The sequence below is a fragment of the Tenebrio molitor genome, chromosome 3 (genome assembly GCF_963966145.1).
Source record: "Tenebrio molitor chromosome 3, icTenMoli1.1, whole genome shotgun sequence".
Classification (NCBI taxonomy): domain Eukaryota; kingdom Metazoa; phylum Arthropoda; class Insecta; order Coleoptera; family Tenebrionidae; genus Tenebrio; species Tenebrio molitor.
This window is the reverse complement of record NC_091048.1, coordinates 29,426,910-29,453,409: the sequence shown is the minus strand read 5'-3', so window position 1 is coordinate 29,453,409 and position 26,500 is coordinate 29,426,910. Positions and strand designations below refer to the sequence as shown.

Sequence of the window (26,500 nt, the reverse complement as noted above, 5' to 3'; positions counted from 1 at the left end):
GTCTGGTTATAAACAAGATTTTAAAGCACCCAAAGCAGCCGATTACGTGTTCAAAAGATACGTAACTCATTCACCATATTGAAGTAAATCTAGTGATTTGCTTATTTTATCTTATTTACTTTAGAGTAAAATTAAGTTTAGTGGAGGAAATTAATTTTCTAAATCTTGATTTGACAACCGTAAATATATGCATGCCTAACAACCAAACTAACTACGGTATTAATGGTATATGAAAAAAGCACTATTATACATCTTATCCAGTCATGTGGAAGTGTAAGCAAATGCACAAAATCTTAAAATGTGCAAGAAGTAGGAACGGAAGCCACAGTGCAGTTATCGAAGTCTAATTTTACCTATTTTTCTAAGTGTTTATAATGAAATACATATATAATACAATATTCTTTTGAACAATGTTTTTTTTTTCGTGATCCAAATTAGTCGATTTTCCAACTTTTTTGTCGATGGATAATATACCTAGTCGGCCCTCAATATTTTTTACGTTTTAATTATTTCTTTGTTCTCTGGATGAAGAGCAAAATTTAGTACGAGTTACGTAATCTAATACGTTCTCCAAGTTTAAGATTACCACGAACCCATTCCATTAGAGTTTTAACAGTGTTGATAACAATTTAAGAGTAACCCATCTTTTGGAACAAAAACGTGAAGAGTGGAGATATGACCAAAATAATTCCGTTCAACGACCCCCTCGAGCTATCGATGATAATTTAGAGCTCCTAATACCACCGGTTATTAGTTTAAACGATTCGTACATCCTTTGTAGATAAGACTCGTCATTAGGTAGGTACTAATTTAGATAGTTAATGGCTTATTTGGGCTTCTACCTACTACGAAGTACGACGTATTAGAACGAAATGCGGCAAAGTTGGTTTATACAGTTTTGAAAAGCTTTCAAAAAAAAAACCTACAAAGCAGATACAAAGTGATTTTGGTCTTGTTGCTTGTTGAAATCCGGTCACGTGGACTCGATCTACGTATGACAAAAGTAACCAAAGAAGATAATAAAGAGTGAACGGTACGAAAGGCGCAACCTTGCCCTGTTTTGATACTGCATTTTAAATTCGTGTGATGGAAATAATGTATTTTTTAAATAGGTGTAAAAATTGAGAAACTGTCACATTTTCAAGGTGCACCAACCACACCACTCAAAATCATATAGGTACCTTCAAATTTCTTGTCAAAACTGGTAGTTTGAACGTTTTAACAACAGTAATGTTAGTTCATTTTCATCTTGTTTTGAAATGGCGCAATTAAGACATCTCAAGTGTATTTTATTACGCGGACGCATGTAAATCAATGCGCTTGCGCAGCGAACGGAATCCTCATCCACAATCCATACCTAGTAGTCAAGGTAGTCAAATTGTCAAAGTTTGTTTTTCAGTAAATTTCAGTAGTGCGTATTGTGTCCTGTGTTGTGTTCTGTGAGTGCGTAGTGGGTCACGTCACGCGATTCTCGATAGTTGATACGCAATAGGTGTGTGTTGTCGTTGATTGTAGTTTCCACCAATTTTGCATTCCAGAAGCCGACAAAGATGTATTCAAACAAAACACTGATTGGAAATTGGTCTGCTGACCGTAGCTATAAGGCTGAAGAAGTGGCCAATTCTAAATCATTCCCTGAAATTCCCGTGGATGACGAGTTAAATGTTCTCGTAGACTCAGACGTAGATAAGCTGGAGAAAATGGAATCAAAAAAAGTTGTATCCTTACAAAAAGACGTTCCCAAGGCCGGCAACTTCGTCGACAATTTCTCCAGCTCCTACGACTTGTCTTACAATTATTTCCCCAAATCTTTCGAAGGTAATATTCCCAGATCGTTAGAATGTGGACAAGAGTTCCACCAGCCCTCAAGCGAATACCTTCCAAATTTTGTATGTTCTAATTACTTTTTTATCGTGAAGTAACCACACTTTTAAGGGCAACATAACAAAATCTGGGGTTATGGATGATAAAATGGAAGAATGGGATCTTGACGACAAAAAATCTCGTCAAGTTTCTTCATCTGCTTATAAACAAGATTTTAAAGCACCCGAAGCAGCTGATTACGCGTTTAAAAGATACGCAAAACATAATAATTAAACTCGAATAAAGTAAATTTGATGTTCGCCTATTTTTTTAACTTATTTAGTTTAGAGTAAAAGCAAGTGTAGAGGAATAAATTAATTTTCCAAATCTTGATTTGACGCAACCCTAAATATATATCATATATCTATGTATATGCATGCTTAACAATAATTAAACTACGGTATTAATGGTACATAAAAAAAGCAGGTAATCTTGCATTTTACGGTGGCAAATGTGCGCAAGTGCAAACTTCATTATAATTCTGACCCCTTGTTGTCAGATGTACCAGAACCAGACATGTGCATAGTTCTACCACGTTATTAAAGAAGCAAAACAAAATCGCGCTATTAATAAATATCAGAAAATACTGAAAATAGTCCAGTTATAAGAGGGGATTCTTGAGGTAGTAATGATTTTGAAATATGTTGTTTGAGTAGTGAAAATACAAGTTTTCGACCTTGGGGGTGGAACGCGAGCTGCCATCTTGAATGAAAGGTGCCAAAAACACGTTTTCACAGAATAACTCGATAACCGTTCATTGTATGAGAAAAAAGTTCCAATAAAAGTTGTAAAGGATACGATTTGCCAACTTTTTTGTATTTATACTTTTCTTGTAAGTCTAATAGGAACTGAGATACAAACGACGAAAGATGCAATTTAAGGAAATTTTTACTCCAAAAAAACGTCAAATTTTATTTTGTAAATTTTGCAAATGATCAAATCAAATATTTTGTGTAATAAATAACTATCAATAATTGAATTTATTTGTTTATTTAATTTATTCAGTACTAGCGTACAGTTCGAGACACGGAATTTCGGCCATCACTGTCAATATACCGTCAAAAAAATGTAAAATAGGCTTTACATTATTAACCTCAATTTTGACATGCGATTGACGTGAACAGAAAATAAATTTAAACATTTGACTTTTGAATGTCACGTTGACAATAAAGAGTGATTTACATCAGAATTTTTTGAAGTAACAGAAAAATGATGCCCGAAATTCCGTGTCTCTATTTGTATATGAAAATTTACAGGGTGTCCCCAAAAAAGAAGACGAGTCCATAACTCCGTTATTTATCGGAATATTTTAATTATCTGTACACCAAATTAAATAGTTGTTAATAGGCTACAAAATGGTCTAATAAATTCAAGTATAGCCCCATGGGCTTCAAGGGTAAACTGTCAAAATATTTTTTTTCAAACGAGATTACATATTTTTTTTTAGTAATTCTGATCGAGATTTTTATTCTGAAAACAACAATGTATCAGAAGTATACACTTAAATACCAAAAATTCACAAAAAAAAAGTAAAAAAACGCTACTATCGTCTATGTTCTATTTTGCGCTAAACATTGGCGGCATATCTGCGCAATCCCACATGATATAATTTGTCATTTGTTTTTCCAGCTACCTTAATTTGGTTATAACATTGTAACGCAATGAATTTTGATAGCTTTTCGCTTGGTGCTCGTCATTTGTTTCAAAAGTCAGTGTTATTTTTTTTTTATGTGAAATTATACTTGTGATACATTGTTGTTTTCAGAATTAAACTCTCTATCAGAATTACTAAAAAAAAGTATGTAATCCCATTTGAAAAAAAATATTTTGACAGTTTACTCTTGAAGCCCTTGGAGCTATACGTGAATGTATTAAGCCGTTTTGTAGTCTATTAACAATCATTTAATTTGGTGTATAGATAATTAAAATCGTCCGATAAATAACGGAGTTATGGGCTCGTCTTTTTTTTTGGGGACACTCTGTAATTGGAAAAGTGATACGGGGATCAACTAAAAAAATATACAATTTTGATTTTTTTTATTGTACCATATTAATAAAATTGGATCGAACAACATTCGTTTGTACTATCGGATAGCAGAAACTGGTGCAATACAGAGAAAAATTTAAGTGTGTAAATAAGTTTTTTCGATAATAGAAAATTCATTGTCAAAAGTGACAAATAAATAGTGATGGATAAATAACCGGTCATTTATTTTTGGTCAAAGTTGACCGGTCCTTGATCGGTCAATTACCAGTCATTATTGGTCAAAAAGTAGGAACTAGCTAAACATCACAAAACGATTCTTTCAATGTCAAGGATTATTTTAATACCAAATAATGGTTCTTAATTCCATTTTTTATAAGATTTATTGATCGATAAATTATTGTTCTAAAATTGTGTAAGTGAGGTTAAGTTTGAATTGTTTGAAGTTATACTTTGTTTTTTCTTTAACATATTTGCTTGAATTTGAACTTTTTGTTAATTTCAAACGCTTTAAAACTTTCAACACAACTGTGTGTATGTATTTTTAGTTTCTTTTAAAATACTTACTTCAAGATTCATTTAGAATTTAAAAAAGTAGGTAAGTATTTTATGAAAGTAAAAATATATTGTATGTCATGTTAGGAAGACACAAAAACGATTGAAAAACAAAAACCAATTCTTCCTAATAGATAAAAAGCTTAATCGTTTTCCACAATGATCTTTATTAAAGTTTTAGATGTTTCATTGTCATAATTTACTTATTTATTGTCATAATCGATTTCTTCATTGTCAGCAGCTACGTAAATGAAATTAGACAACCCAACATAACCTCATCTCATCAGTCAAACAGTCGTTATATCCTATAATCTTCAACATTATAAGCGGGAAATTTAAATTTTAAAAATGACTGGTCAAATACGTCAAGTCATTGAAAATTATTGACCGGTCAAATGGGTCATTGACTAAGTCAATTACCGCACCTCACAACACTACAAATAAATATTGTCTAAAGTGACGGTAATTTTTAAACGAAAAATGTTTAAATCTTTCCTGTCTGAGATTTCAACGGCCGCAACTGTACATTCCAAGGAAAATTAACAAAAAAAGTCATAAAGGAACTTACGGTAGTGGTATTCTAAAAACAAAATTGTAGTTTAATGATGCGTTTGATACAAAAATTCGACAAGTTTCACATTAATAACCAAAAAATCGATCAAATATCAAAATTTGACAGTAGTTATGAAAAATTGCCTTGGTGTAAACTTTTCTCTCATTTTGACCAATCAACGACGGGAAATAGTCTTTAGGCTATTCTATACAGGGTGCCCATTTTATCTCTTCACGCCTTACGGTTTAGCAATAGGCAACACATAATACATTGCACAGATATCTTAATGCTTGGTGGAAATTATTTACTTTTTAAAATAAGAAACATAGTTAGCCAAAGTGAATCATTCAATATGCCACAAAGTGACATAACGCATAACCTAATAGTTTAAACTAGAGTTCCTCTATTTCCAAATTTTTGAAGTATTTGAAGACTGATGTCATCCATGACGGTAATATTCAATGCAACCTTTTGAAAATTTTCAAAAACATTTTTTTAAACATAGCAATCTCCGAAAAGTAAATTGTGTTGCCTATTTTGTACTTTTAAGGCGGGAACCGATAAAATGGGCACACTGTACTGCATACTTAAATGGAATGGACTATAGTACCTAAATATTTTTTTGTCGACAGCAGCGTCTAATGGGTGTGGATAGGGGTTAATTTATCCACATTATTTTGGACCTAATAAAAAGGGGTTTTCCGGACTTGTTATATCCTTCTAATGACCGAGAATTTTTTTGGCAGGTTATACCGGGACCAGCCTGTATTACACAAAACATTTCATTTGATCATCTGCAAAATTTACTAACAATGGACCCCCTTTACATTTACAAGGTCGAAAACTTGTATTTTTCATCAAGGTCACTACTCAAACACCTTTTGTAAGGCAACGACCATTTTTATCTCCCACTGACTGGACTACGAGTATAATGAAACTACGGAAATTTTATTTAAAAACTACATATAAAATAACTATATACATAATGTATAATATAAGTAAGTACAGGGCAAGTCACATAAGGCTTATTTCTGAATTTATTTTGTACGCAACCAAAAATACTAATGACGCTGACCACTTGATACCGTTTATAATGAGATTTAATTTAGGAATCAATGTAGTAGGTATGTAATTTGGCTAAAAATGTCAAAATGACGTTATCCAGTTCTGATTAATGAAATCAAAAATTAAATTCATCAACTGTCATTTTGACATTTTTAGCCAATTACTTACCTACGTTGATTACTAAATTAAATCACATTATAAACGGTATCAAGCGTCATTAGTATTTTTGGTTGCGTACAAAATAAATTCAGAAATAAGCCTTATGTGACTTGCCCTGTATATCTACTTTTGAAAACAAAACAGATAAAAAACAAAAGTTATACTAAATATTGTTCTGCAATACAATTTAAAAATGCTGAAAATTTATTTACAAATTTGTGTTTATTTCTCCACAGAAATTCGTGTAGATATGATGTAAATAGGGCTTCGGATGTACCATACTGGCGGCGAAGTTTTTTTTTGGCCCGCATCCACATATTCTCAACATGTTGAGTGTGGACATTGGGATCATCGGGGGACACAAAATTTTCCTCGTGAATAATCACGTGGTGTTCGTAAATACCTCCGTGCACGTTTCCAATGTTGTGGTATGCCCGCCAACCATCTGACATTATTATTGTCCCTGGTAAAATCATTCTGTGTGGGAAAGACAAAAGTATAAAAATGGCAGATAAAAATTTAGAAAAAAAACGTAACTCTCGATTCTGTAAAAGAGGTAATTGAAAATCTGTAGATAAGTAACAAAAGACTTAGGGCCAGTTTATAGAAGCGAAATTAAGTTAATCGTAATCAAATGCCAGATTTACTGAACACGTGATCAAACTGAACCAATTGAAGTTTCGGATTCATCGCTTAATCGCGCATTAAAATTTAATTCGAATTAAATATTTAATTATCTTTCTATAAACTGGCCCTTATACTCGTATTTTACAAAGCAAAGCACATTTACAAGAGAAATAAAGCAGATGCCATTAAATAATAATATACATAATAAGCAAAACAGTGTCCCTTAAAACATCTGAATACCTTTCTATAATACCCAATAGTGTTGCTTCCGTTCTATCGGGAACTTCTACCAGGAAACATTTTCCGGAGTTCCTTTCGATGCCCCCGAAAACCCAATGTCCTTCCCTCCATTGCCCCCTGTTGTATTTCCTGTGGAAAAATTTTGATTCGTCTATTTCCACAGTGAGGGACATGCCGTTCTGGTCTAAACCCCCAATCTCCATCGGGTGGTCCATTAAATGCTGTTCGCATATTTCGCGACAAAAAGAAGCCCAGTCTACCATTGTATGGGTACTTCCTTGCCCTATTTCTGCCTCATGTGCAATGATATTTTGTGGGAAATCCATTGCCCAGCAGTAAGTTATAATAATAATTTGTCGCAGTGACAAATGACTATGCGAAAAAAATGAATTTTTTCGAACACTGGCTGATGCTTTGCACAGCCGACATTGCCACCGCCATTTATCAATTATGTCATTTCTTTTGATAAACGACATTTGAATCTGACATGTTGGACAAAGCGAAGAATTTCTGATAAGTCGACGCTTTGCCAACCATTGAAGGATTGCTAATTCACCGTCAAAATGCAGATTGTAAAGATTCCAATTTTCATTGGCAATTACTGCCGCATTTAAAATAAATTGGGGTTCAACAATTTGAACCGAAGCGGCTGGACCGCGAATTGCCATGTTTACTTAATATTAAATAAAGTACGTAAAGATCACTAAGAGGAACAGCTCAGTACTATATCGTATGTGTAGAGCTAACCGAACCAACTAACTGAGTTGTTGACAAGAGAACTGACAACAATGCCACAAATTTTCGCCGTACAGCTGACGTTTTACGCGTGCGCACATTTGCCACCGTAAAATGCAAGATTACCAAAAAGCATTACATTTTACCCAGGGAGTGTAAGCAAATGCACAAAATCTTGAAATGTGCAAAACATAGGAAAGAAGTCACAGTGCAGTTATTCAAGTCTAATTTTACCTTTGCTTTTAAGTGTAATAATAAAATATATAATACAATATGTTTGTGAATGGTTTTTTTTTTCGTGATCCATATGAGTCAATTTTCGAACTTTTTTGTCAATGGATAATATAGTCGGCTCTCAATATTTTTTAAGTTTTAATTTTGTCTTTGTTCTCTGAGTCAAGCGCAGAATTCTGTACGACTTACGTAATCTAATACATTCTCCAAGTTTAAGATTACCACGAACCCATTTTGACCCATTCCATTAGAGTTTAACAGTGTTGATGACAATTTAAGAGTAACATCACGTAATTTCATCTTTTGGAACAAGAACGTAAAGAGTGGAGATATAACCAAAATAATTCTCTTCAACGACCCCATTGAGCTGTCGATGGTAATTTTGAGCTCTTGATACCACTGGTTATTAGTTTAAACGATTCGTACATCCTTTGTAGATAAGACTCGTCATTAGGCACGTACTAAATTAGATAGTTAACGGCTTATTCTACCTACCATGACGTATTAGAACGAAATGGGACAAATTGGTTTATACAGTTTCAAAAATCTTCCAAAATAAAAGAAAAAAACAAAGTGATTTTGGTCTGTCCACAGTTGTTAGTTGTTGCTTGTTGGAGAGAAGTTCTTGAAATCCGGTCACCAAAGAAGATAATAAAGAGTGAATGGTACCAAAGGAGCAACCTTGCCCTATTTTGATACTGTATTTTAAATTCGTGTGATAGAAATAATGTATTTTTAAATAGGTTTAAAAGTTGAGAAACTGTCACATTTTCAAGGTGCACCAACCATACCACTCAAAATCATATAAGTACCTTCAAATTTCTTGTCAAAACTGGTAGTTTGAACGTTTTAACAACAGTAATGTTAGTAAAATTTCTTCTTGATTTGAAATGGCTAAATCAAGATATCTCAAATTTATTTTATTACGCGGATTAATGTGGATCAATGCGTTTGCGCAGCGAGCGTAATCCACACCCACAATCCATAACTCTCGTGTAGTAGTTGTCAAATTGTCAAAGTTTGTTTTTTACTGGTGCGCACTGCGCAGTGGATCACGTGATTCTCGAGAGTTTAATACGCAATAGGTATGTGTTGTCGCTGATTGTATTTTCCACCAATTTTGCATTCCAGAAACCGACAAAGATGTATTCAAACAAAACACTGATTGGAAATTGGTCTGCTGACCGTGAAAATACACTAGCGCCAACAGTGCAAGCGGTGCCAGCCGAGATTCCTTCTGTTTTGTATCCAGAAGTGGGTAATTTTAAATCATTCCCTGAAATTCCCGTGGACGATAAGCTGAAGAAAATGGAACCAAAAAAAGTTGTATCTTTACAAAAAGACGTTCCCATAACAAAATCTGGGGTTGTGGATGATAAAATGGAAGAATGCGATCTTGACAAAAAACCTCGTCGTCAAGTTTCTGGATCTGCTTATAAACAGGATTTTAAAGCACCTGAAGCAGCCGATTACGCATTTAAAAGATACTCAAAACATAATAATTAAACTACGGTATTAATGGTAAAACATTCGCAGGAATGAAGGATCGCCGATTTTAACTTATTTAGTTTAGAGTAAAAGCAAGTGAAGAGGAAGAAATTAATTTTCCAAATCTTGATTTGATGCAACCGTAAATATACATAAATATGCATGCTTATAACAACCAAGCTAACTACGGAATTAATGGTACCTACATAAAAAAAGCACTACATTTTATCCAGTCATGTGGGAGTGCAAGCAAATGCACAAAATCTTGAAAAGTACAAAACGTAGGAAAGAAGCCACAATGCAGTTATCCATGTCTAATTTTACCTTTGCTTCTAAGTGTAATAATAAAATATATAACACAATATTCTTTTGAATAATGGTGTTTTTTTCATCTGTAAACGAAGCCGTTGGAAGATTTTCTTGTAACTCGGATTTCTCATTCTATCTGAGCATCTCAAGTTACGTTGTGCGACCTGTATCGAGTACATTCTCCAAGTTTAAGATTTATTTTTAGAGGCCCAACAGATCTCAAATCGAGTAAGTACCTACTGATAGGATCTTGAGCTGATGAACGCGCCCTACGAACTAGCAAACCCGAAATAAAAAGTTTATTGGGAAACCAGTCCTGATCAAATGGAGCAAGGTGCACCCACCACACCACTCAAAATCCATACAAGTACCTTAAATGTCTTGTCAAAACTGATAGTTTGAACGTTTTGACAACAATGTTTGTTCATTTTCTTTTCATTGTGAAATGACTCAAAGAATCAAATACTAAGTACGTAGAACGTGACGCGTCTTCCAAATTTTCGAATCATTTTCCACACATGTACCTATTACTCTAACAAAGTACTGAACGGACCTTGGGTGAATGAGCGGGCCAGCACATCCACCGTACAAATGGAGGGGCACACCATTTCCACCACTTACACCGACAGCTACGGCCCCAAACCTTTTTCACGAATCGATCCGGCTGTGAAGTGGGACCAAAAACTGGACGCAGAAGTATTCTCCCGCTTCTTCCCTGACACCAAACCCAAACTCTATCTTTCAGGAGAGCAACTTCGTCTCGCAGGTCGGTCGCAACGAATTGCCCAACTATTTCGAAAATTTCGCGAGCACCTACGACTTGTCCTACAATCACTTCCCCAAGTGTTTCCCAAGCTGCATACCCAGGGTTCTCAATTTCAGAATGGAAATTCGCCAGCCCACTGAAGAATACATTTACCCTTTCGTGAGTAGTGTCTGGTCTTGTCGACTGTTTACTGAATTTTGACGCAAGGGGAACTTGACCAAGTACGGCTTGCTGGACTACAAGAAGGAACAGTGGGGGTGTGAAATACAGGAGCCGCGCAGGAACTACTCCACTCATTACAACGACACGTTCGTGGCGCCCGACACCAAAGACTACACGGTTAAGAGATTCGCGATTCCGGCGTAAAGCTAGGAAGGTCTCGGTGTCCTTGCGCTACAGAATTGTCATTTCAGGGCGAATTCTTCGCTGATGCATAACGCCAACGCGCAAAGTCTTACTTTGAAACTGCGAGACTCGCTCATGTACAATGTCACTCCGGCGTATGATTTGGTCCAGGTGCCCAGACCCATCACTTGGAACCCCATCACGTGGGAGTGCGTTCCCGAGACCCCCCCGAAATGTACTTGTAACGTAAATACACAGTAAAGTTTCACATGAAATTTATTACTTTTCTTATAAACTGCTGAAAGGATTCAAAGTTCCCGCTAGAGTGCGCGCAAATCTGCGCAGTTGCGGCGGCAAATTCGAATCGGCTTCAAGACTGAGTAAAAAAAATCAAAAATTTAACGAGGTAGACTTGAGTTGCTGTATTGGCAGTGATCATCCAGCGTGAAATAAAAAAATAAAAATAAAAAGTCGCGCCATTTTTGATTTTTTCGTTTAAATCTTAAGTCTAAAGTGGTCCTTATCACTAGAGGCAACAACTAAAAAAATAACAGACTGCACACTCATAAAACTGGCAGCTCGTTCGACTAAACAATAAAAATCACAAAATTAAAAGTCTCATCGGAAAAATCAGTTAGTCGTGCGCAGGCTCAAATCCCTGAAGCTCTGAGTCGCTTGCGCGTTGATCCGATCGGACCAGTTCTCGAACGTGCCCTTCCTCTGGTAGGGCTCGTTGTACCTGATCAGGCCGGGGGTCCCCGCGAACCTGTCCCGCGGGATGAGCAGCATGTTGTTGTGCTGCAAGTTGGGATAAAAGGTGTTGCGCAAATCGGGGGTGCCCCGGCGCGCCTCCGAGTACAAGCCGGGGCTAAGTCGCGACAGCTCGGAATTCATCGAAGTCTTGTCGAACTCCGGGACGTACCCCTTCGCGGGCCCCGCTTGGAAGTCGTTGTGTTGCGAGCCGAATCCCGAGCTCTCGCTGGACGACCGGCTCAGGTCGGACCGCTGGGCGAAAGGCGCCACGACGCCGTCGCCCTCCCTCCAGAACCCGCCGGCGACCCACGAATTGACGGTCTGGAACTTGGGGGGCGACAGCACCCGCTTGGGGCGCCGCACGGCGAACGACGCCAGCGACGAGGCGCCCCTCGGCGACTTGAACCCCAGACTGAGGTTGTTCAGGCTGCGGTTGAGGTCGGAGTCCCAGTTGGGGGCGGCGCTTTTGGCAGACATGAAGCTCGAGTTACCGGAGTGATTCTGGGGAGGCACATCTAGGGTGGAGTAGACCGACTTGTTGAGGTAATCGGAAGAGTTGGACGACGTGCCGCAGTTTTTCGACGAACTGGACACGTTTTCGAAGTCGGTGGCGTCGCTGACGTCGCTGCAGGTGTACTCCAAGTGCTTCACAAACTTTCGCATCGACTTCCCGCTGTGTTTTTGGAGTGTGACCTCGTCTCGACTGAACGCCGTGCAGAGCAGGTAGATCCCGCAGAAAGCCTAAAAGGGGAAATCAGACACGTTCGAATCTATCGATTGGCTCACCTGGATCAGCAGCATGAAGAGCGCGTAGTGCCGACTGGAGCGGACCCAAGCGGTCAAAATCAGAATTATCCAGCACAGCAGTTGGTTCACTTTGGTGGCGGTCGCGTACCGCCTCCACGCGATTCTGCACACTTGGAAAGTGAGTCCCGCCGCGCATGTCGCGAAATGAGGCTCGATTTTCACACTTTTGACAAAATAAGGCCCCACACTCATCTCAATCGTTCTCGAAGTGTTGGCCGCGGATATGACGCTCTTGTAAATTGAGTGATAGGCCGTCGGCACGTACGCCGACAAAGTTTTTGTAAAAAGCTTATTACTAAACAGTGTCACAAAAACAACAAACAGAACAAACAAAACTGACAAAAACCCGTCCAGTTTGGACAAAAACGACAGCCCCGTCTCTTTTTTTAGCAGATTTGTAAGTTTGGGAATGCTGTTGCTGCATAGATTCTTTATGCGATTTCCGAATATCCACGCGTTTTGCGTGTCAATCGTTTTTTTCAAGACTCTGTCGCATTTTCTACACAATTTGTAGGCCTTTTCCAGCTGTTTCCTTAAATTCGACCGTTACTAAAATGTTGTTTTTTTCACAAAAAATACCTACTGGAAATGTTCGATTTCTACGTCGTAATTCTCCTCGACCAACGGCACGAAATTAGCCAGTTGGAAGATTTTCAGTTGTTGGTTGTTGTTGCAGAGCACGCACAAGCCGTTCGAGACGGTTTTTTTTGTCTTCATCCGCGTCGATTTGTTCATCAACTCGTCGTGTTGCTCCGGGATGATTTTGTTGTAACCGCCGTCCTGAAGCGATAAATTCAAATTTGTCGAGACGGAATTATCACTCGTATCAGTACAAACCTTCGCGAAACCGTTGTATTGCGAGCAGTGCGGACAGTCGAAGCTGTTTCGGTCATCGTAAGGTACTTTAGTCCACGAATTACAAAACCAACAATTTACACTAATTGGAAATTTACGTCTGCAACGATAATTCGCCCGGTATTGGGGTCATGCTGCCGGTACATGCACACTCACCTGATTCTAAGGTATAGGGTTGCGATGAAAACTGCAATGACAAAAGTTATGGCTGTTATCGGTAAAACGGTCGCCAAAATCGGAACTAAAGGCAACATCATGAACGCACAGATATGCCCAAACTGGCCCAACAACCACCCGCTCGCTACCTTGGCGGTTTCCGGACATAACCTCAACTCCGGCCGTTGACCGCTACCAACCTACCAACAAAAAATTACAAAAAACGATATCACAACAATTTTTTAAAATCAATCCGCCTCGATTAATTCGCATATCTTCTAAATCATCCGATTAATTCGATCATTTTAGCAAAGAAACAAAGCTGTTTTTGCAGCCGCAATAAATGTAATAGTTCTCATTTATTTGAATAGGCACGATGACGGTAGGTAGCCCTGTTTGACTATTTATGTCATTTATGTAAACTTAACCTCAATGTTTAGGTTGATAATGTAACAAGACGGACGCAAAAAAGTATGAGTTTACCGACGGATTTTGGGCCCGATTCGGGCGGAAGATTGAAAGTAAAAGTTTTCGAACGATCGTGAGTGAATATAATAGTCAATTCTTGTAGGGAGTGTGTATTGTCAAACCGATTGTTTACGGCAACATCGCTCGATATTTCGGTAAGAAACGCGAAGAGGACGGCCACACACATCAATGGACAGTGTACGTCAAGCCCTACAACAACGAAGACATCTCCTGTTACGTCAAAAAGGTCCACTTCAAATTACACGAAAGTTACGCCAATCAGAACCGCATTGTTGTGAAGCCGCCGTACGAAATCAGCGAAACTGGTTGGGGCGAGTTCGAAATCGTCATTAAAATACACTTTCACGACCCAAACGAACGACCTGTAACTACTCTCCATCAATCATTTAAATTTTGTTTATTTTCAACTTTTAGGTAACAATGTATCATATTTTGAAGCTTTTCCATTCTGGGGGCACAATGGACATTGGCATGGAGCAAGGCAAAGGCTTGCTTTCCGAAAGTTACGATGAAATTGTCTTCCAGGACCCGACGCAACTGATGCACCATTTACTCACAAACACCAAACAACTGACCTTGGCGCGGTGGGAACACAACACAAATTGTAAGTGTTTTTTTTTACAGCAAATGTCACGTGACTTTGACGTTTGGTAGAGCTGCACGTCGAGCTTGTCACGGTAAACGTCAACAGATCGAATCACGTGACTTTGATATTTGCCGTGTCGGTTCCGGTAAATGCGCATGTCAAGTTTTTCTTTTGTCACGTAAATACACGTGTGTTCCCCAGTTGAAGAGAAGAAGGAAAAGACGCTGAAAACCATCACGGATGCCAAGCAAAAGGTGAAAATGGAAATTGCGGTGTTGAAAAATCGCCTCAAGTTGGCCAAAGAGACGATTTCGCAGTTCAAAGAGGAGATCGCGAAACTCCAGGACAACCAATATGTCGTATAAGAGCGATTTTTATAATTTTATAAGATATTTATTTAGTAAATAATAAATTTTTGAATTATCATAACAAATGGTCTAGCCTACTGTCGACGTTATTAATTCGGCAACGTCGCCATCTGTTGACCGCACCGTCAACTGCATGGTCACTCCGTCTGACAGAGCCAACTTAGCCCTCACGAGTATGTCAATTCCGCCTCTGAACATGCCTAAAACACGAACGAGATCGATTTCGTGGAGATTCAGACCATCGGAGAAAGGACTTACCGGCTAGTAGGAGGGTGTGGGTGCTCTTTCCTTCTGGGACTTTGTCGGACCGCTCGGCAGGTTGCAGTCCCAAAAACTGCACAATATTCTTGACAGCTTCCTCGAGCGTATTCATCGAGCTCAAAGAGTAAGTATCTTCCATTTCCACGCAAGTCGCGGCAGCTTCATCCCAAGCCGCGGCCCAGTTCATTTTGTTGATCTTCTGGATTTGATCGCCGAGCGTGACTTCCAAATCTTCCAGCATGTACTCGTCGTCGTACCCTGCAAACAGCCCGAGTATCGAACCGCCACAGCGTTTCCGGTATTACCTTCGTCCGTGTCCGGAAGCCCGGTGTTGGGGTCGCAATCCTTCACAATAAACTTCAACACGGCCCCGAAGGTCCCCACGCTGTTCGGCAGGTCGTTACTGGGGAACTTCAAGACGACGTAGGTCGACCCCGTCTCGTTGTACGGCAGCTTAGGGCAAGGGATCGCAGTCACGATCGAGTACCCCTCGCTCGGGTCCAGCTGCACCCTCACGTCCTCCAACAACTGGTCGCTGAGCGTGTTCAAACAGTCAAACTGCAGAACGACGTGGTTCGTGAAGCAGTGCTTGATGCACCTGACGAAGTATTCGGTTTCCGACTCGGTGAGCTCCACAACGTCCGAACTCTTGAACAGCGGCCCCAACTCGGCGATCCCCGGGATGGCGCTCAACTTCTCGGCGAAGTTCTCCTCGCGGGAGACCGTCGCGGGCTTGGTCGGTCCGTTCGAGATGATCATTCCTTCGGACTTGTGCTTGTCGAGTTCGGTCTCTTCGCGCGTGGGGATCGTGGCGATGGGGACCGACTTCATGTCGAACGGCAGCTCGTTCGGGTTCTGGGCGTACTCTTTGAGGGAGCGCTCCAGTGAAGGTATCGACACTTGCAGAGTTTCCAAGATGTAGCTGTTGTACAGACTCTTGTCTTGTTGACCCAAGATGTTGCTGTAGTAGGTGGCGCGGTCGCGGACTTCGTCGTCGGAGTCCATCTGGCAACGGGCCAGGAGGACCTGGATGTTCTCGAGGAGGTCGGGGCAGGTGGCCCCGAACTGGGCCATGGCGGAGACTGCCGCCGCTCGCACCGTGGGGTTCTCCAAGATGACCCGATTGTAGATGAAACGAATGCATCTGGATTGTCAAATGTCAAAATTTAATCGAAACAGTACGTGCGGACCGCGGACTGAACATCTCAATAATTGATTTCTCACCTGGATGGTTGCTTGGTCCTTGGACCTTCTTTTCCCAAAAGATGCAGAATCCTCACGGCGAGCGAAGTGTGTTCGCAATCTTCGATAAACTCGCACAGGTGTGCCAACCCCGCCTCTTTCGCTTCCGGATTATCCTCAATTATAGTGATTATGGTGTCGGCAATGGACGCCTTGTACTCCAGCCCCCCTTCGTCGCGCAACATCGCCGACAAGAAATTCATAAGTACGCTGTGTTTCCTAGGAAACTTCAACGCCAAAGCTCTGATCGCTTGCACCACCACCACCTTGAACTCGTCGCTGATCTCCGACACGAACGTCGCTATCTGCTTCATGAGTCGATCCACCGACGACTCCGCCCCCGTCTTCAACAGCGTGGTTATCGCCAGCGTCGCTATCGATCGATTCGAATCGGTAATCAAATTCTCCAGATCGAGATTGCACGCGGTGACGGCCGCCGGGTGCGAGATCGCCACCTGATTCAGAGTCCTGACGGCGGCGAATCTCAGCGTCGGCTTCGGCGAGCCGCAGAACAACTGCAGCACGCTGATCGCGGGGGCCAACTCGCGACTAGTCGTCCGCTTCAGATTGACGATGGCGTGAGCGGCTTCGTACACCACCATTTCGGACTTGTGCCGCAAGCACGACTCAATGAACTCGAACTGGGGGGAGTCGTTGCTCGAGTCCTCCTCTTCCAGGAGTTTGGCCGTGATGCGGATCAACATGCAGACGGCGTACGGCGACTTTAGCGATATTCTGGTCAATTTCGCCACCAGTTTGGTGACGGCGAGGCGGTCGGTCTTGCGGATGTGATATAAGAGCCCCAAGGCGTGGTACTGGACCATTATGCTTAAAACAAAACGTTTTTTAAAATATTTTTTGAGGTTGGTTTAAATGTCATTTGCAGCGCCCTCTACCCCGAACTAAGCTTGACACTAGCCTACTTGATGTAACTTTCGCCAAAAAGTTTCAAATACATTTCTAAAATCTCACGAAAGTTGCTTTTTCTCCATCTTGTATTGTTTTTTACCAAAAATGACGTTTACATCGTTATGCAACTAGCAATACATTTTACCGGTACCATGACTGACGGTCACCCTACCTCGCCAACTCTCTACTTACTTATCGCTATTGACAGCCTCTTGGGCCTCATTCACCCAGCGCTTGACCACATCTGGGGCTAGTTTAGTCATGTGCAAAGAGCTAACAAGCGCCGCTGAACTGACAGCCGAATTTCTGTCCACAATCGCCTGTTTCATGTAGCGTTCGATTGTTTGGAGCATCGTCGCGTCTGTAATACTGCAAAGGGCTCGAATTGCCGCGGCCCGGTACAAATCCTCTTTCCCAGTCATGTCTTTGGTGAGGCTGGATGTAACAATAATTACATCATCAGCAATAGAACTCAATTCTTTAATTCCCAAGTAGACCATCCTGCGCAGGATGACGTCACGGGATTGGAACAGTTTCGTCATCGCGAAAAACGCGTCGGTGGCTTCCTTGGCCCCCAGTTGTTCCCCCTACGAGTGAAAACATGGTAGTGCAAGTGTGGGGCAGATTGTGGTTTACCTGGTTCAAAAGGTAGAGTAGTTTGGTGAGGATGTGAGTACATTTTCTGGGATTCACGGTGGTGTCGTTGAAGACGCGCGCCTCCTGGAGGACCGTGGTTTTCTCGATGTTCTGGAAAGGGTTGCCGCCCCCTGAAACAACTCGTTAGGTGGGAATTTGGTTCGGGGGTGGTGTACAGACCGTCCTCTTCTTCTTTTTTGTCTCTTTTAAACGAACTCATTGTTAATACGGTCTCGGTGGTGCGGAAATGTTTACACGTCACTTACACACTTGCACTCATTTGTTAATTTGACAGTTTTGTCACTAGATCTGGCAAAAGTCCCTAGAAACGTCAACAATTATAAACAGCCTGTCAATAATGTCAAGCGTTACAATGTCAGTGCAACGGTCCGAGGAGAACATGTCAAGATTACTGAAACTGGCTCAAAAATTCAATTGCTTCTATTTGTCAGGTGAGTTGAGAGGTCGACAAGACCGAATCGATGCATGTTGGACCCGTTTACATTCACGAAACGGCAAAAATCCCGTGATTAACGCGTTGTTTGTGATATTGATCTTGGCATACACCCATAACACTTGTTTAAAAAGTGGCCACGAGTCGCGGGTAATTGTTAAAACTTGCAGGCCTTTCGTCGGGCGACTGCAGGCCGTTCGTCGTCGAAGGGTTCCAAGTGGGGCTGGTGCGGCCCGACGTCATGAAACAGCTACTCAAATTTCCTGAAGTAATTGAATAGTCCCGTCGCGTCGTGCACGTATTAACGGCAATTTTTCAAGGTTTTTCGCATCACCACCGGTTGCGTCGAATTAAACCCCGCTTTCCGCGACTACGAGGAGCGCAGCACTCAGGTGGACAAGGTTTTGCGCGAATTGCGCGCGGGAAGCGTCTTCATAGCGCTGAAAGGGTGGCGGGACGAGGTATGCAACCGCCCCGCCGTCACACCCCTCTAAACCCCTCAATTCCAGTGCTACGAGGTCAAAACGGACTTCACCTCCAAGAGCCTCCTCAAGATGGACAGATCCGCGACCTGTCTGTTCGGCATACGAAATTACGGCGTCGACATAAACGGCTACGTCAGACACCCCAAACTGGGCCTGTGCATATGGCTGCAAAAGCGATCGGCGACGAAACAGACTTGGCCAGGTCAGTTCGTCGGCCGTTGCAAAAAATCTATTAATAAGAGTGAGATTTAGGTAAATGGGACAACATGGTGGGAGGGGGGTTGTCAGTGGGTCACGGAATTTTCGAGACCGCCTACAAGGAGGCGATGGAGGAGGCGTCGATACCCCCCGAGCTGATGAAGAACCTGGTCAGCGCCGGCTGCGTTTCGTAAGTGGTTTGTCGCTAGTAGGCAGTGATTGATTGACATGGGATTTCGCAGGTTTTTTTTCGAATCTGAACGGGGGTTGTTCCCCAATACAGAGTTTGTGTTCGATTTGGAACTTCCATTAGATTTTATTCCAGAGAATGCTGATGGCGAGGTTGAAACTTTTGAGTTGCTTCCAGCCGAGCAATGTCTAGAGAAGCTCTTCTGTGCGGATTTTAAGACGACGAGCGTTCCAGTCGCCTTAGATTTTCTTATCAGGCATGGATTAGTCACGCCCGAGAACGGTTGGACCGCTACACTCGCATTTTTTCTCATCTAATCACCTCTGTTTCACAGAGAAGGAATTTATTAGAGTCGTCGAGCTGCTACACGTACCTCTACAATCTATATACAGCCATAACTTGGTCCACACCAATGACATAGTCAAAGAAAACGGAACAACTAGAGTGAACAACGTATAATCGCTTCTCTTAGGGATTTTTTTTACCGTTCTTTTGGTAGAATAGAAATGAAGTGAGCCTTAAATGATTTCCTAATTTATTTTATAAAGTTGCAACTTTTCAATACATAGGTAGAGCTTTTGTAATTATTGTATATTTTGTCTATTAATTTATTTACAATTTTATACAACGTAGAAAGTTAGATGTAATACTGGAAAAAGTTTATTTATTACTATACATACTGAGAAATCATCACAGTTCTTACATTGTGTGATTTTTACGTACTACTTGTGATAATACATTACTTATTGTTTTTGAATGTACTTACGTGTACTCAACGAATTGTATTTATTATATAACATATATACAATAAAAGTTCAAAACATAAAAAAATTCATTATTCATTTATACGCCGCCAGTGGCGCAACTAGCGATCAGTACCACTCAAGGTCGTCACTTTACACACGTTCACAAACAGGAAGAAAAACAATCCACGTCACGTTATACATAATGCAAATACATACTCGTTTTCATTTTTAACGAGTTAAATTACCGGCTGGGACATAAATTTGCTCTAAAAAAACATTGTTCAAGGATGTATTTTTCAAGATTTTTTTGATCGAAATAGCCGTTACCAATATACAAGCGTTACGCAACACCAGTTTTTTGCAACTTAACACGCACATTCCTATCCAAAACTATTAATTATCATAAATAATTACAACATTCTTTTACTAAAACCACCGGGGGAATTAAGTCAGGTTGGTAGCGGCAGGGTTATTGGTGTCTAGTAGTTGGCAATACACCAACTTGATTCAAATTGTTCAACTTTTGTGTGACATTTTGTGCTTAGTGAGTAGCTTAATTGAACACTTTCACCCTTTTTTGCGCCACCGACAGCGATTTAAGTACATTCATTCGTGTATTTTATCATATTTTCACAGATTTCTACGATATCGTCGGAATAAGACGATCCTCCTTTTGCGGATTGGCATTGCTATCAACTGTCAACTCCTGTAGCCCCTGATTGATGTTCACCTTCTTGTGCGCAGGATAAAACCTGGAAGGGTGTCGTTACAACAACCTTAGTCGCGATGGGGGTACAAACCTGGCCCGGATTTTCTTGTAGAGCAACATACAGAGGAGGGGTAGCGGCGTCATCATAGCCACGCACACGGGGGCGACTGCAACACGGAATTGAGCACAAGAAAACGAGAATTGGGGTGAGTACCTGTGGTGAGGTCCGCTTGGGGTTGGGGTAGCGTGAATCTGAGTAAAAATATCGCGATCCCTGTGTTTTGTATCCCCGTTTCGATGCCGATGGCGAGGCAGTCTGGTGTAGGTTGTCTCAAGAGTCTCGCTATGAGATAGCCGAGGACGTAGCCCAGGTAGGGGAGACCCATCCCGGCCACTACAATCTGTACGAGCGATTAACAAGAATTGTTTGCGTGGAGGGACTCACCTCCCAGGAGAAGAGCTCGAATAAGTACAAGTTGGTGACGATGGCAAAGACTACGATGAAGATGAGCAACACCAAAGAGAATCCTTTGAGGATCTTGACCAAAAACTTGGCCACCTTTTTTAAATACCTGGATATTAAAAACCCTATCGCCAGAGGTATGACGAGCGCTATGGCGTACGTAGAGATCTGCGAGTAAGGCACTTTGATGTCTCCCTGATCGAAGATGACTTTCCCCAAAGTGAAAAGCCACAAAGGCATCATCCCGAAGGCCGCGAAAGTGCTGATTGTCGTCATGGTGATCGACAGGTCCATGTTGCCGTCCAAAACCACGGTCCAGATGTTGGACGCGCCCCCTGCCGGGGACACCCCCGTGAAGAAAAATCCCAGTTGCATTTCAGGACTGTTGGGGAAGAGGACCTTGCCCAGGCCGAAGCTGAGCTGAAAAGGGGAGCGTAATCGGGAGGCGAGCACTCGGAGCCACCTACCAGAGGCATGACCACGAACTGGCCGAAAAACCCGATGGCGGGACCGATGGGGCGCTTCAGAGTCTTGTGCAGTTCGCCCCAGTTGAAGGCACACCCGAAGTTGATGTAGATTATGCTGACCAGAGTGGCGACGGACGAGGTGAAGACGGTGTCGATGACGCGCTTCTCGCGGATCACCGTCACGTCCATGGCACCCGGGGCGCCCTCACAGCGCACTCGAGTTTTCCCTGAATTCGCAAAATTGTAGTGATTGGGGGTTACGCGGGGGCGCAGTTACCGAGGAAGTTTCCGGTGAGGTTGAACGCGCCATCTGGCTGCTTTATCACGACGGTGTTTTCGATTTTGGCCACGTCCGGGTTCTCCGAGTACAGTTTTAAGTCGTCGAGAGTGTCGCCCGGTTCTGGAAATAGCAGCGGTAAAAAATTCAAAAAAAAACAAAATTGATCGAGTCAACCTAGGTACACATGGTATTGCACCGGGATGGTGTTGTACATGTAGAGGGTGATGTTTTTAGGCTCGAACACCACCTCCAAAGTGCGGACCACAGCGACGTGGCAGAAGAGGAGTAGCGCCACCACCACTATCAAGAATTGGACCATGCCTGATATCGGACACATCTAGAACATCGAAAAATAGCCTTGATGTCGTGTTATCACGCTACCGCTGTTTACTGGTGTAATTGAGAAAATATTATTGGCACATTCGATCCGTTCAGAAATAAATCTAAAGAAAATATTTATTTGGGAACGAGTCGATGAGTGGATTGTCTAAATTAGAATGTCCGAAATTATCGAGAAGGCATAAATAAAGAGGTGGGAAGTCCGGCAATTAGGAAAGTGGAGTTGAATAATAAAATGGGCGATAAATAGAGAATGATTTCGTTTGAGTAAAAGCAAAATAAATAAAAGAATACCCGAGTAAAAAAATCTACAGTCGGTTGTTTTGTATTATGTTTTCGGGGCTGCTGGAAAAAAGAGGGAGAATTTTTTTCGTGCGACTCAAAGTACCGGAATAGTACATCGGAAATAATTGAATCTTTCAAATTGTTTTATAATTTTAGATAACCCCCCACAGATAATACGAAGGTATTGTTTAATTGTTTTAACACCTTTTAGATAAGAAAAAAACAATAATGCCTTGGTTTGGTGGGATTCTAGACTTTTACATTAATAAAGTTGTTTTCACGATAACTGGGGCAAACTTTAAACCGTGTCTTTCTATTGATGACGTAGTAATTTAAAAAAAATATATCGGGTGTTTTTTTTTAATTCCACCTCGTACTATTGCGGGCATAAAAAATGGGACATCAAATTTCTGAAAGTTTTGAAAAATTCGATGTATAATCTGTTTCAAAATCAAAAATCCACCAACACTGCATTCTACCTCGAAAATACAACCGACAACGTCGCCAACTGTTGTTTTTTAGTGTGTTTGCAAGTGTCGAAAAAAGTGGGATTATGAAAGAAAATTGTTGATAGTCGATTTTGTCGTAGTTTATCGTGTTTTTTTATTCTCATTTTATTATTTCACTCAAAAGAAATGATATGGTAGCTACCACCTTTTTGTACATAATAATTATTTTGTGTTACGTAATGAACTCAACTGTTCGATGTCAAATTTTGGCGGGACGTTGAGCCAACCCAAAAAAATGAAATTTATTCTAGGGATTTCTTTGTTTCTGCCAACAGGTGATGGATTTTTAATTTTGAAACAGATCATAGGGCATATATTAAATATATGTCATAGGGCGTTGAAGAGTCGATTGTGAACGCACCACTCGTGTAAAAACCCAAGATTTAAACAGCTGATCCGTGATCCATAGTGCGTTCACAATCGACTCTTCAACGCTTACTTTGAGGATACATTTAAATGAACACCGGATAGAATAGTGAGCCATCCGGAATTCAAAATTAAATCCAATAAAACAACGGTGATTTTAAAATGTCAAGAAATGTTGACTGAAGTAGTAAAGTTGTAAATGAAATCAGGGAAGAATGGAAATTCCCAGACATTACGATTTATTTTAATACATTTGTTAGAAAATAGAAAGTTGTGGTTTTTATATGTCTTTTTCTAGAACTTAATGAAAGCCTCTTAGGCTTTTATAAACACCAACAATGTAGTTTTCTTAAAATACCCACAGACTCACTCTGGAAATAAAAACAATTACATAATAAAAGCCGAGCTTTCTCAGGTTTTCAACACACTATACATATTATGTTCTCCATCAACCTTGACGTTAGCTCAAAATTCGGAATAAAAACAAAAGAAAAATCTTATTTGTTATTCAGAGACGTTTTTATTGAAAAAAATTATTATTGTTAAGAATTTCTGGGAATTTTTAAATACAATGTACCTACTATGCAGGTTATGGATCACCAATCAGCTGTTTAAATCTTACGTTTTACACGAGTGGTGCGTTCACAATCGACTCTTCAACGCCTACCACGAGATGAAATTTAAAAAAACACCCGATACATACAATAGGTTTGGTATCCACTAATAGACTCTAAACTCCATATTCAGACAGTTTGCATATTCTGTTACGTTTTCTTGAGTTTTTAAAAACGTTACACTCACTTACCTTGACCACTAGCCTTAACGTTTATTAAAATTCAAATCAAAACAAAAACTGTTATTCTGACAGTAGGTTTTTTCCTTTTTTACGATTTACAGTAATATGAAATCAGAATTCACTTTTATTTCGAAAATAACCGCACATTATGTATCGGGTGTTCATTTAAATCGTAGTTAAATGTACCCTCAAAGTTGGCGTTGGAGACTCGATTGTGAACACACCACTCGTCCATCTACACTCTACAGAGTAAAAACGCAAACAACGGAAAAAGTCAAGTTAGATTTAAACATCTGATCCGTGATCTGTAATCTGTGGTGCGTTCACAATCGACTCTTGAACGCCAACGTTGAGGATAAATTTAAATGAACACCCGATATATCTTTAGTCGAGCCTGCTCAAATTTTTACGAACACTATGCGCCCTCTGCGAAAAAAAATTCCAACAGTCACTTTTTTCATATTTTTGAATGTACACCAACTTGATTTCGACTGCCATCAAACCACTAAAGTAAAATTCGGCTTGAAACAAAAAATAAAGTTACAGCTCGGGTTAAACTTTCTTGTTTTTTTGAAAGCACTATACATCTCTAGTGACCTTGACTTTGCATTGTTGTTACTCTGCGAGCGACGTTTGATAAAGAACGTTCATTATCATATCAAATTATGGGGAACGATTTCGAATTTAGATGTTTTTTTAAATTTTGAAACGTAGAGAGACGAGCAAATAATGCAGACATCAAAATTCAAATGAATTCTGGTACGCAGGTATCAGACATTCAAATTGAATCACTTCTTGACAGTTTACAGGATTCTGAATAATCCTCGACCCGAGGACTCTATCCTTGAACATTTCTCCTGTTTCGTGCACACCTGCGAACACTCACCGTGCATCAATTTCGCTTGTTTAAAAAACTGCAACAAACTCGGCGACCACTTTCACTTCTCCGACGTGTGACCTCTTACTTTATAATTTATAAAAATAATAACAGCGCGCGATTCTTATATACCAAAACATGTTTCTTAATAATTCGTGTATTAAAACTTATCTGCTCACGTTCCCGATAAAGACGAATTCCCGTCTTGGTGACTAAACCCTCCACAATCCCTCCTTAATCCTTTGAAAGTACAATAAATATCAATTTCTCAGGTTAATTAAAACACGCAAACTAAGACTGTTGGACATCACGCACGTAAAATTGACTCATCAATTACGACTTGAACAGCAACCTTGGATTCTGTGTTTGTGGGTAATCTCATGAACTTGAACCGCAGCTTTACAACACTACAATTACTGATAATTGCATAAATCACGTCACAACCGCCGTTAAAATATTTCTCGGCGACCGTATCACGAATAAAAAATGAAGGCGGTTCAAGGTGAATCAGAAATTGAATTGTTAAATCGACACGTACCTTGGACGCTCCTGAGGGACGACCACCACTGAAGCGAGTGTCGGCGAGTCGCGACTGATATTAAAGAGCGCCGCGGCAGTTTCTCTCCCCGTCTTGCGACCACACCGACAAGATACGAGATATGATTAATAAACAAACAAAATGTTTTCGCTGCAGGTCAGGAAAAAACACAAGTCACGAGTAAACAACACTATCTGGAACGATTCTCGCTGTTGGCCAAGATACGAGCCGGGAAAACCGCGTGTCGGGAGGCATGTCCAGGAGCGTGGCTCACGTGTCGGGAGGCATGTCCGCGGTACCGGAGCTCCGGGGAGACGGTGTAAGTAATGATGCAATTCTAATTATATCCAACTGGTACGTGCAAAGTGGAATGCAAGTACCGAGAAATGGTGGTTGTCGGTGGGTATTTCGCGGTACTCCCCCGTAGCCAGAAAAAATGGTTGAGGGAATTCCGGAGCGACGGTCGGGACGTTGTGCCCCCGGGATTGTCCGAACGAACGTGACGCAACGCAAGGATCCGGTCGAGGAAAACAACATTGCGAACAAGGACCACGACAATTTTTAGAAAGTTGCGAACTTGCAGTTCGGACGGTTTCTCCGGTGCATTCGACGACGTGACATAACCTTACCTTTACGAATTCGGCGTGCGCGGTACGGATTTGATCACTGGAATTAATCGTAAGGAAGTATCGATTGAATTATGTGGATGGTTTCATAATTACGAGTAAATGAAAAACGCACGTGCACTCCGCGCTTCGGCGATTGTTGCATACTGAAAAAAAAAAGAACGACGAAGAGTGAAGGATAGAAGAG

The 26,500-nt window shown here is 40.8% G+C and overlaps 6 protein-coding genes across 9 annotated transcripts; 3 read left to right on the top strand and 3 right to left on the bottom strand.

Annotated features, from left to right (window-relative positions):
* Nucleotides 1-924: 924 nt before the first annotated feature.
* Nucleotides 925-11,198, top strand: LOC138125818 (uncharacterized). Of its 2 annotated transcripts, XM_069041355.1 has the most exons (7): nt 925-1,492; nt 1,539-1,889; nt 1,936-8,680; nt 9,147-10,508; nt 10,558-10,737; nt 10,786-10,940; nt 10,992-11,198. In XM_069041355.1, the coding sequence occupies exons 4-7, from the start codon at nt 10,404-10,406 to the stop codon at nt 11,182-11,184; spliced, it is 633 nt and encodes a 210-aa protein (XP_068897456.1). In that variant the 5' UTR covers nt 925-1,492; nt 1,539-1,889; nt 1,936-8,680; nt 9,147-10,403; the 3' UTR covers nt 11,185-11,198. The 2 variants fall into 2 exon arrangements, with proteins under 2 accessions (XP_068897456.1, XP_068897457.1); XM_069041356.1 differs by lacking the exons at nt 925-1,492; nt 1,539-1,889; nt 1,936-8,680 and adding an exon at nt 8,687-9,100.
* LOC138125784 (uncharacterized) lies at nt 11,182-13,752 on the bottom strand. The gene is made up of 5 exons (XM_069041292.1): nt 13,495-13,752; nt 13,321-13,438; nt 13,067-13,263; nt 12,463-13,015; nt 11,182-12,417 (listed from the first exon to the last, which is right to left on the bottom strand). The coding sequence occupies exons 1-5, from the start codon at nt 13,593-13,595 to the stop codon at nt 11,554-11,556; spliced, it is 1,833 nt and encodes a 610-aa protein (XP_068897393.1). The 5' UTR covers nt 13,596-13,752; the 3' UTR covers nt 11,182-11,553.
* A 125-nt stretch (nt 13,753-13,877) lies between these two features.
* Nucleotides 13,878-15,002, top strand: Gas41 (YEATS domain-containing protein 4 Gas41). The gene is made up of 4 exons (XM_069041353.1): nt 13,878-14,015; nt 14,066-14,347; nt 14,398-14,587; nt 14,771-15,002. The coding sequence occupies exons 1-4, from the start codon at nt 13,968-13,970 to the stop codon at nt 14,932-14,934; spliced, it is 684 nt and encodes a 227-aa protein (XP_068897454.1). The 5' UTR covers nt 13,878-13,967; the 3' UTR covers nt 14,935-15,002.
* On the bottom strand, nt 14,941-18,302 carry gammaCOP (coat protein (coatomer) gamma). The gene is made up of 7 exons (XM_069041283.1): nt 18,166-18,302; nt 17,986-18,116; nt 17,542-17,936; nt 16,423-17,268; nt 15,504-16,342; nt 15,196-15,456; nt 14,941-15,137 (listed from the first exon to the last, which is right to left on the bottom strand). The coding sequence occupies exons 1-7, from the start codon at nt 18,203-18,205 to the stop codon at nt 15,007-15,009; spliced, it is 2,643 nt and encodes an 880-aa protein (XP_068897384.1). The 5' UTR covers nt 18,206-18,302; the 3' UTR covers nt 14,941-15,006.
* Nucleotides 18,303-20,073, top strand: LOC138125804 (uncharacterized). Its single transcript, XM_069041332.1, has 7 exons — nt 18,303-18,437; nt 18,610-18,707; nt 18,760-18,900; nt 18,949-19,126; nt 19,177-19,312; nt 19,365-19,594; nt 19,647-20,073. The coding sequence occupies exons 1-7, from the start codon at nt 18,344-18,346 to the stop codon at nt 19,769-19,771; spliced, it is 1,002 nt and encodes a 333-aa protein (XP_068897433.1). The 5' UTR covers nt 18,303-18,343; the 3' UTR covers nt 19,772-20,073.
* Nucleotides 19,957-26,500, bottom strand: LOC138125791 (ileal sodium/bile acid cotransporter-like). Of its 3 annotated transcripts, XM_069041311.1 has the most exons (9): nt 26,410-26,500; nt 26,317-26,353; nt 22,152-22,314; nt 21,975-22,097; nt 21,698-21,924; nt 21,213-21,650; nt 20,982-21,168; nt 20,859-20,934; nt 19,957-20,810 (listed from the first exon to the last, which is right to left on the bottom strand). In XM_069041311.1, exons 3-9 carry the CDS (start codon nt 22,312-22,314, stop codon nt 20,699-20,701), a joined length of 1,326 nt encoding a protein of 441 aa, XP_068897412.1. In that variant the 5' UTR covers nt 26,317-26,353; nt 26,410-26,500; the 3' UTR covers nt 19,957-20,698. The 3 variants fall into 3 exon arrangements, with proteins under 3 accessions (XP_068897412.1, XP_068897411.1, XP_068897414.1); XM_069041310.1 differs by lacking the exons at nt 26,317-26,353; nt 26,410-26,500 and adding an exon at nt 25,688-25,848; XM_069041313.1 differs by lacking the exons at nt 26,317-26,353; nt 26,410-26,500 and adding an exon at nt 25,159-25,623.

What these genes read in the sequence shown, in the direction of transcription:
- LOC138125818 (XM_069041355.1), top strand. Translation starts at nt 10,404, where the DNA reads ATGGAGGGGCACACCATTTCCACCACTTACACCGACAGCTACGGCCCC. An exon ending in ACCAAAAACTGGACGCAGAA is followed by an intron (nt 10,509 to 10,557) that starts GTATTCTCCCGC and finishes TCTATCTTTCAG; the next exon opens with GAGAGCAACTTCGTCTCGCA. An exon ending in AAGAGATTCGCGATTCCGGC is followed by an intron (nt 10,941 to 10,991) that starts GTAAAGCTAGGA and finishes TTGTCATTTCAG; the next exon opens with GGCGAATTCTTCGCTGATGC.
- LOC138125784 (XM_069041292.1), bottom strand. Translation starts at nt 13,595, where the DNA reads ATGATGTTGCCTTTAGTTCCGATTTTGGCGACCGTTTTACCGATAACA. An exon ending in ACCCTATACCTTAGAATCAG is followed by an intron (nt 13,439 to 13,494) that starts GTGAGTGTGCAT and finishes TTATCGTTGCAG; the next exon opens with ACGTAAATTTCCAATTAGTG. An exon ending in AATACAACGGTTTCGCGAAG is followed by an intron (nt 13,264 to 13,320) that starts GTTTGTACTGAT and finishes TTATCGCTTCAG; the next exon opens with GACGGCGGTTACAACAAAAT.
- Gas41 (XM_069041353.1), top strand. Translation starts at nt 13,968, where the DNA reads ATGAGTTTACCGACGGATTTTGGGCCCGATTCGGGCGGAAGATTGAAA. An exon ending in ATTCGGGCGGAAGATTGAAA is followed by an intron (nt 14,016 to 14,065) that starts GTAAAAGTTTTC and finishes CAATTCTTGTAG; the next exon opens with GGAGTGTGTATTGTCAAACC. An exon ending in GTGGGAACACAACACAAATT is followed by an intron (nt 14,588 to 14,770) that starts GTAAGTGTTTTT and finishes TGTGTTCCCCAG; the next exon opens with TTGAAGAGAAGAAGGAAAAG.
- gammaCOP (XM_069041283.1), bottom strand. Translation starts at nt 18,205, where the DNA reads ATGAGTTCGTTTAAAAGAGACAAAAAAGAAGAAGAGGACG. An exon ending in TACTCTACCTTTTGAACCAG is followed by an intron (nt 17,937 to 17,985) that starts GTAAACCACAAT and finishes TTTCACTCGTAG; the next exon opens with GGGGAACAACTGGGGGCCAA. An exon ending in GCTTCCGGACACGGACGAAG is followed by an intron (nt 15,457 to 15,503) that starts GTAATACCGGAA and finishes GGCTGTTTGCAG; the next exon opens with GGTACGACGACGAGTACATG.
- LOC138125804 (XM_069041332.1), top strand. Translation starts at nt 18,344, where the DNA reads ATGTCAAGCGTTACAATGTCAGTGCAACGGTCCGAGGAGAACATGTCA. An exon ending in CAATTGCTTCTATTTGTCAG is followed by an intron (nt 18,438 to 18,609) that starts GTGAGTTGAGAG and finishes TAAAACTTGCAG; the next exon opens with GCCTTTCGTCGGGCGACTGC. An exon ending in AGCTACTCAAATTTCCTGAA is followed by an intron (nt 18,708 to 18,759) that starts GTAATTGAATAG and finishes CAATTTTTCAAG; the next exon opens with GTTTTTCGCATCACCACCGG.
- LOC138125791 (XM_069041311.1), bottom strand. Translation starts at nt 22,314, where the DNA reads ATGTGTCCGATATCAGGCATGGTCCAATTCTTGATAGTGGTGGTGGCG. An exon ending in CCTCACCGGAAACTTCCTCG is followed by an intron (nt 21,925 to 21,974) that starts GTAACTGCGCCC and finishes TTGCGAATTCAG; the next exon opens with GGAAAACTCGAGTGCGCTGT. An exon ending in TCGAGCTCTTCTCCTGGGAG is followed by an intron (nt 21,169 to 21,212) that starts GTGAGTCCCTCC and finishes TCGCTCGTACAG; the next exon opens with ATTGTAGTGGCCGGGATGGG.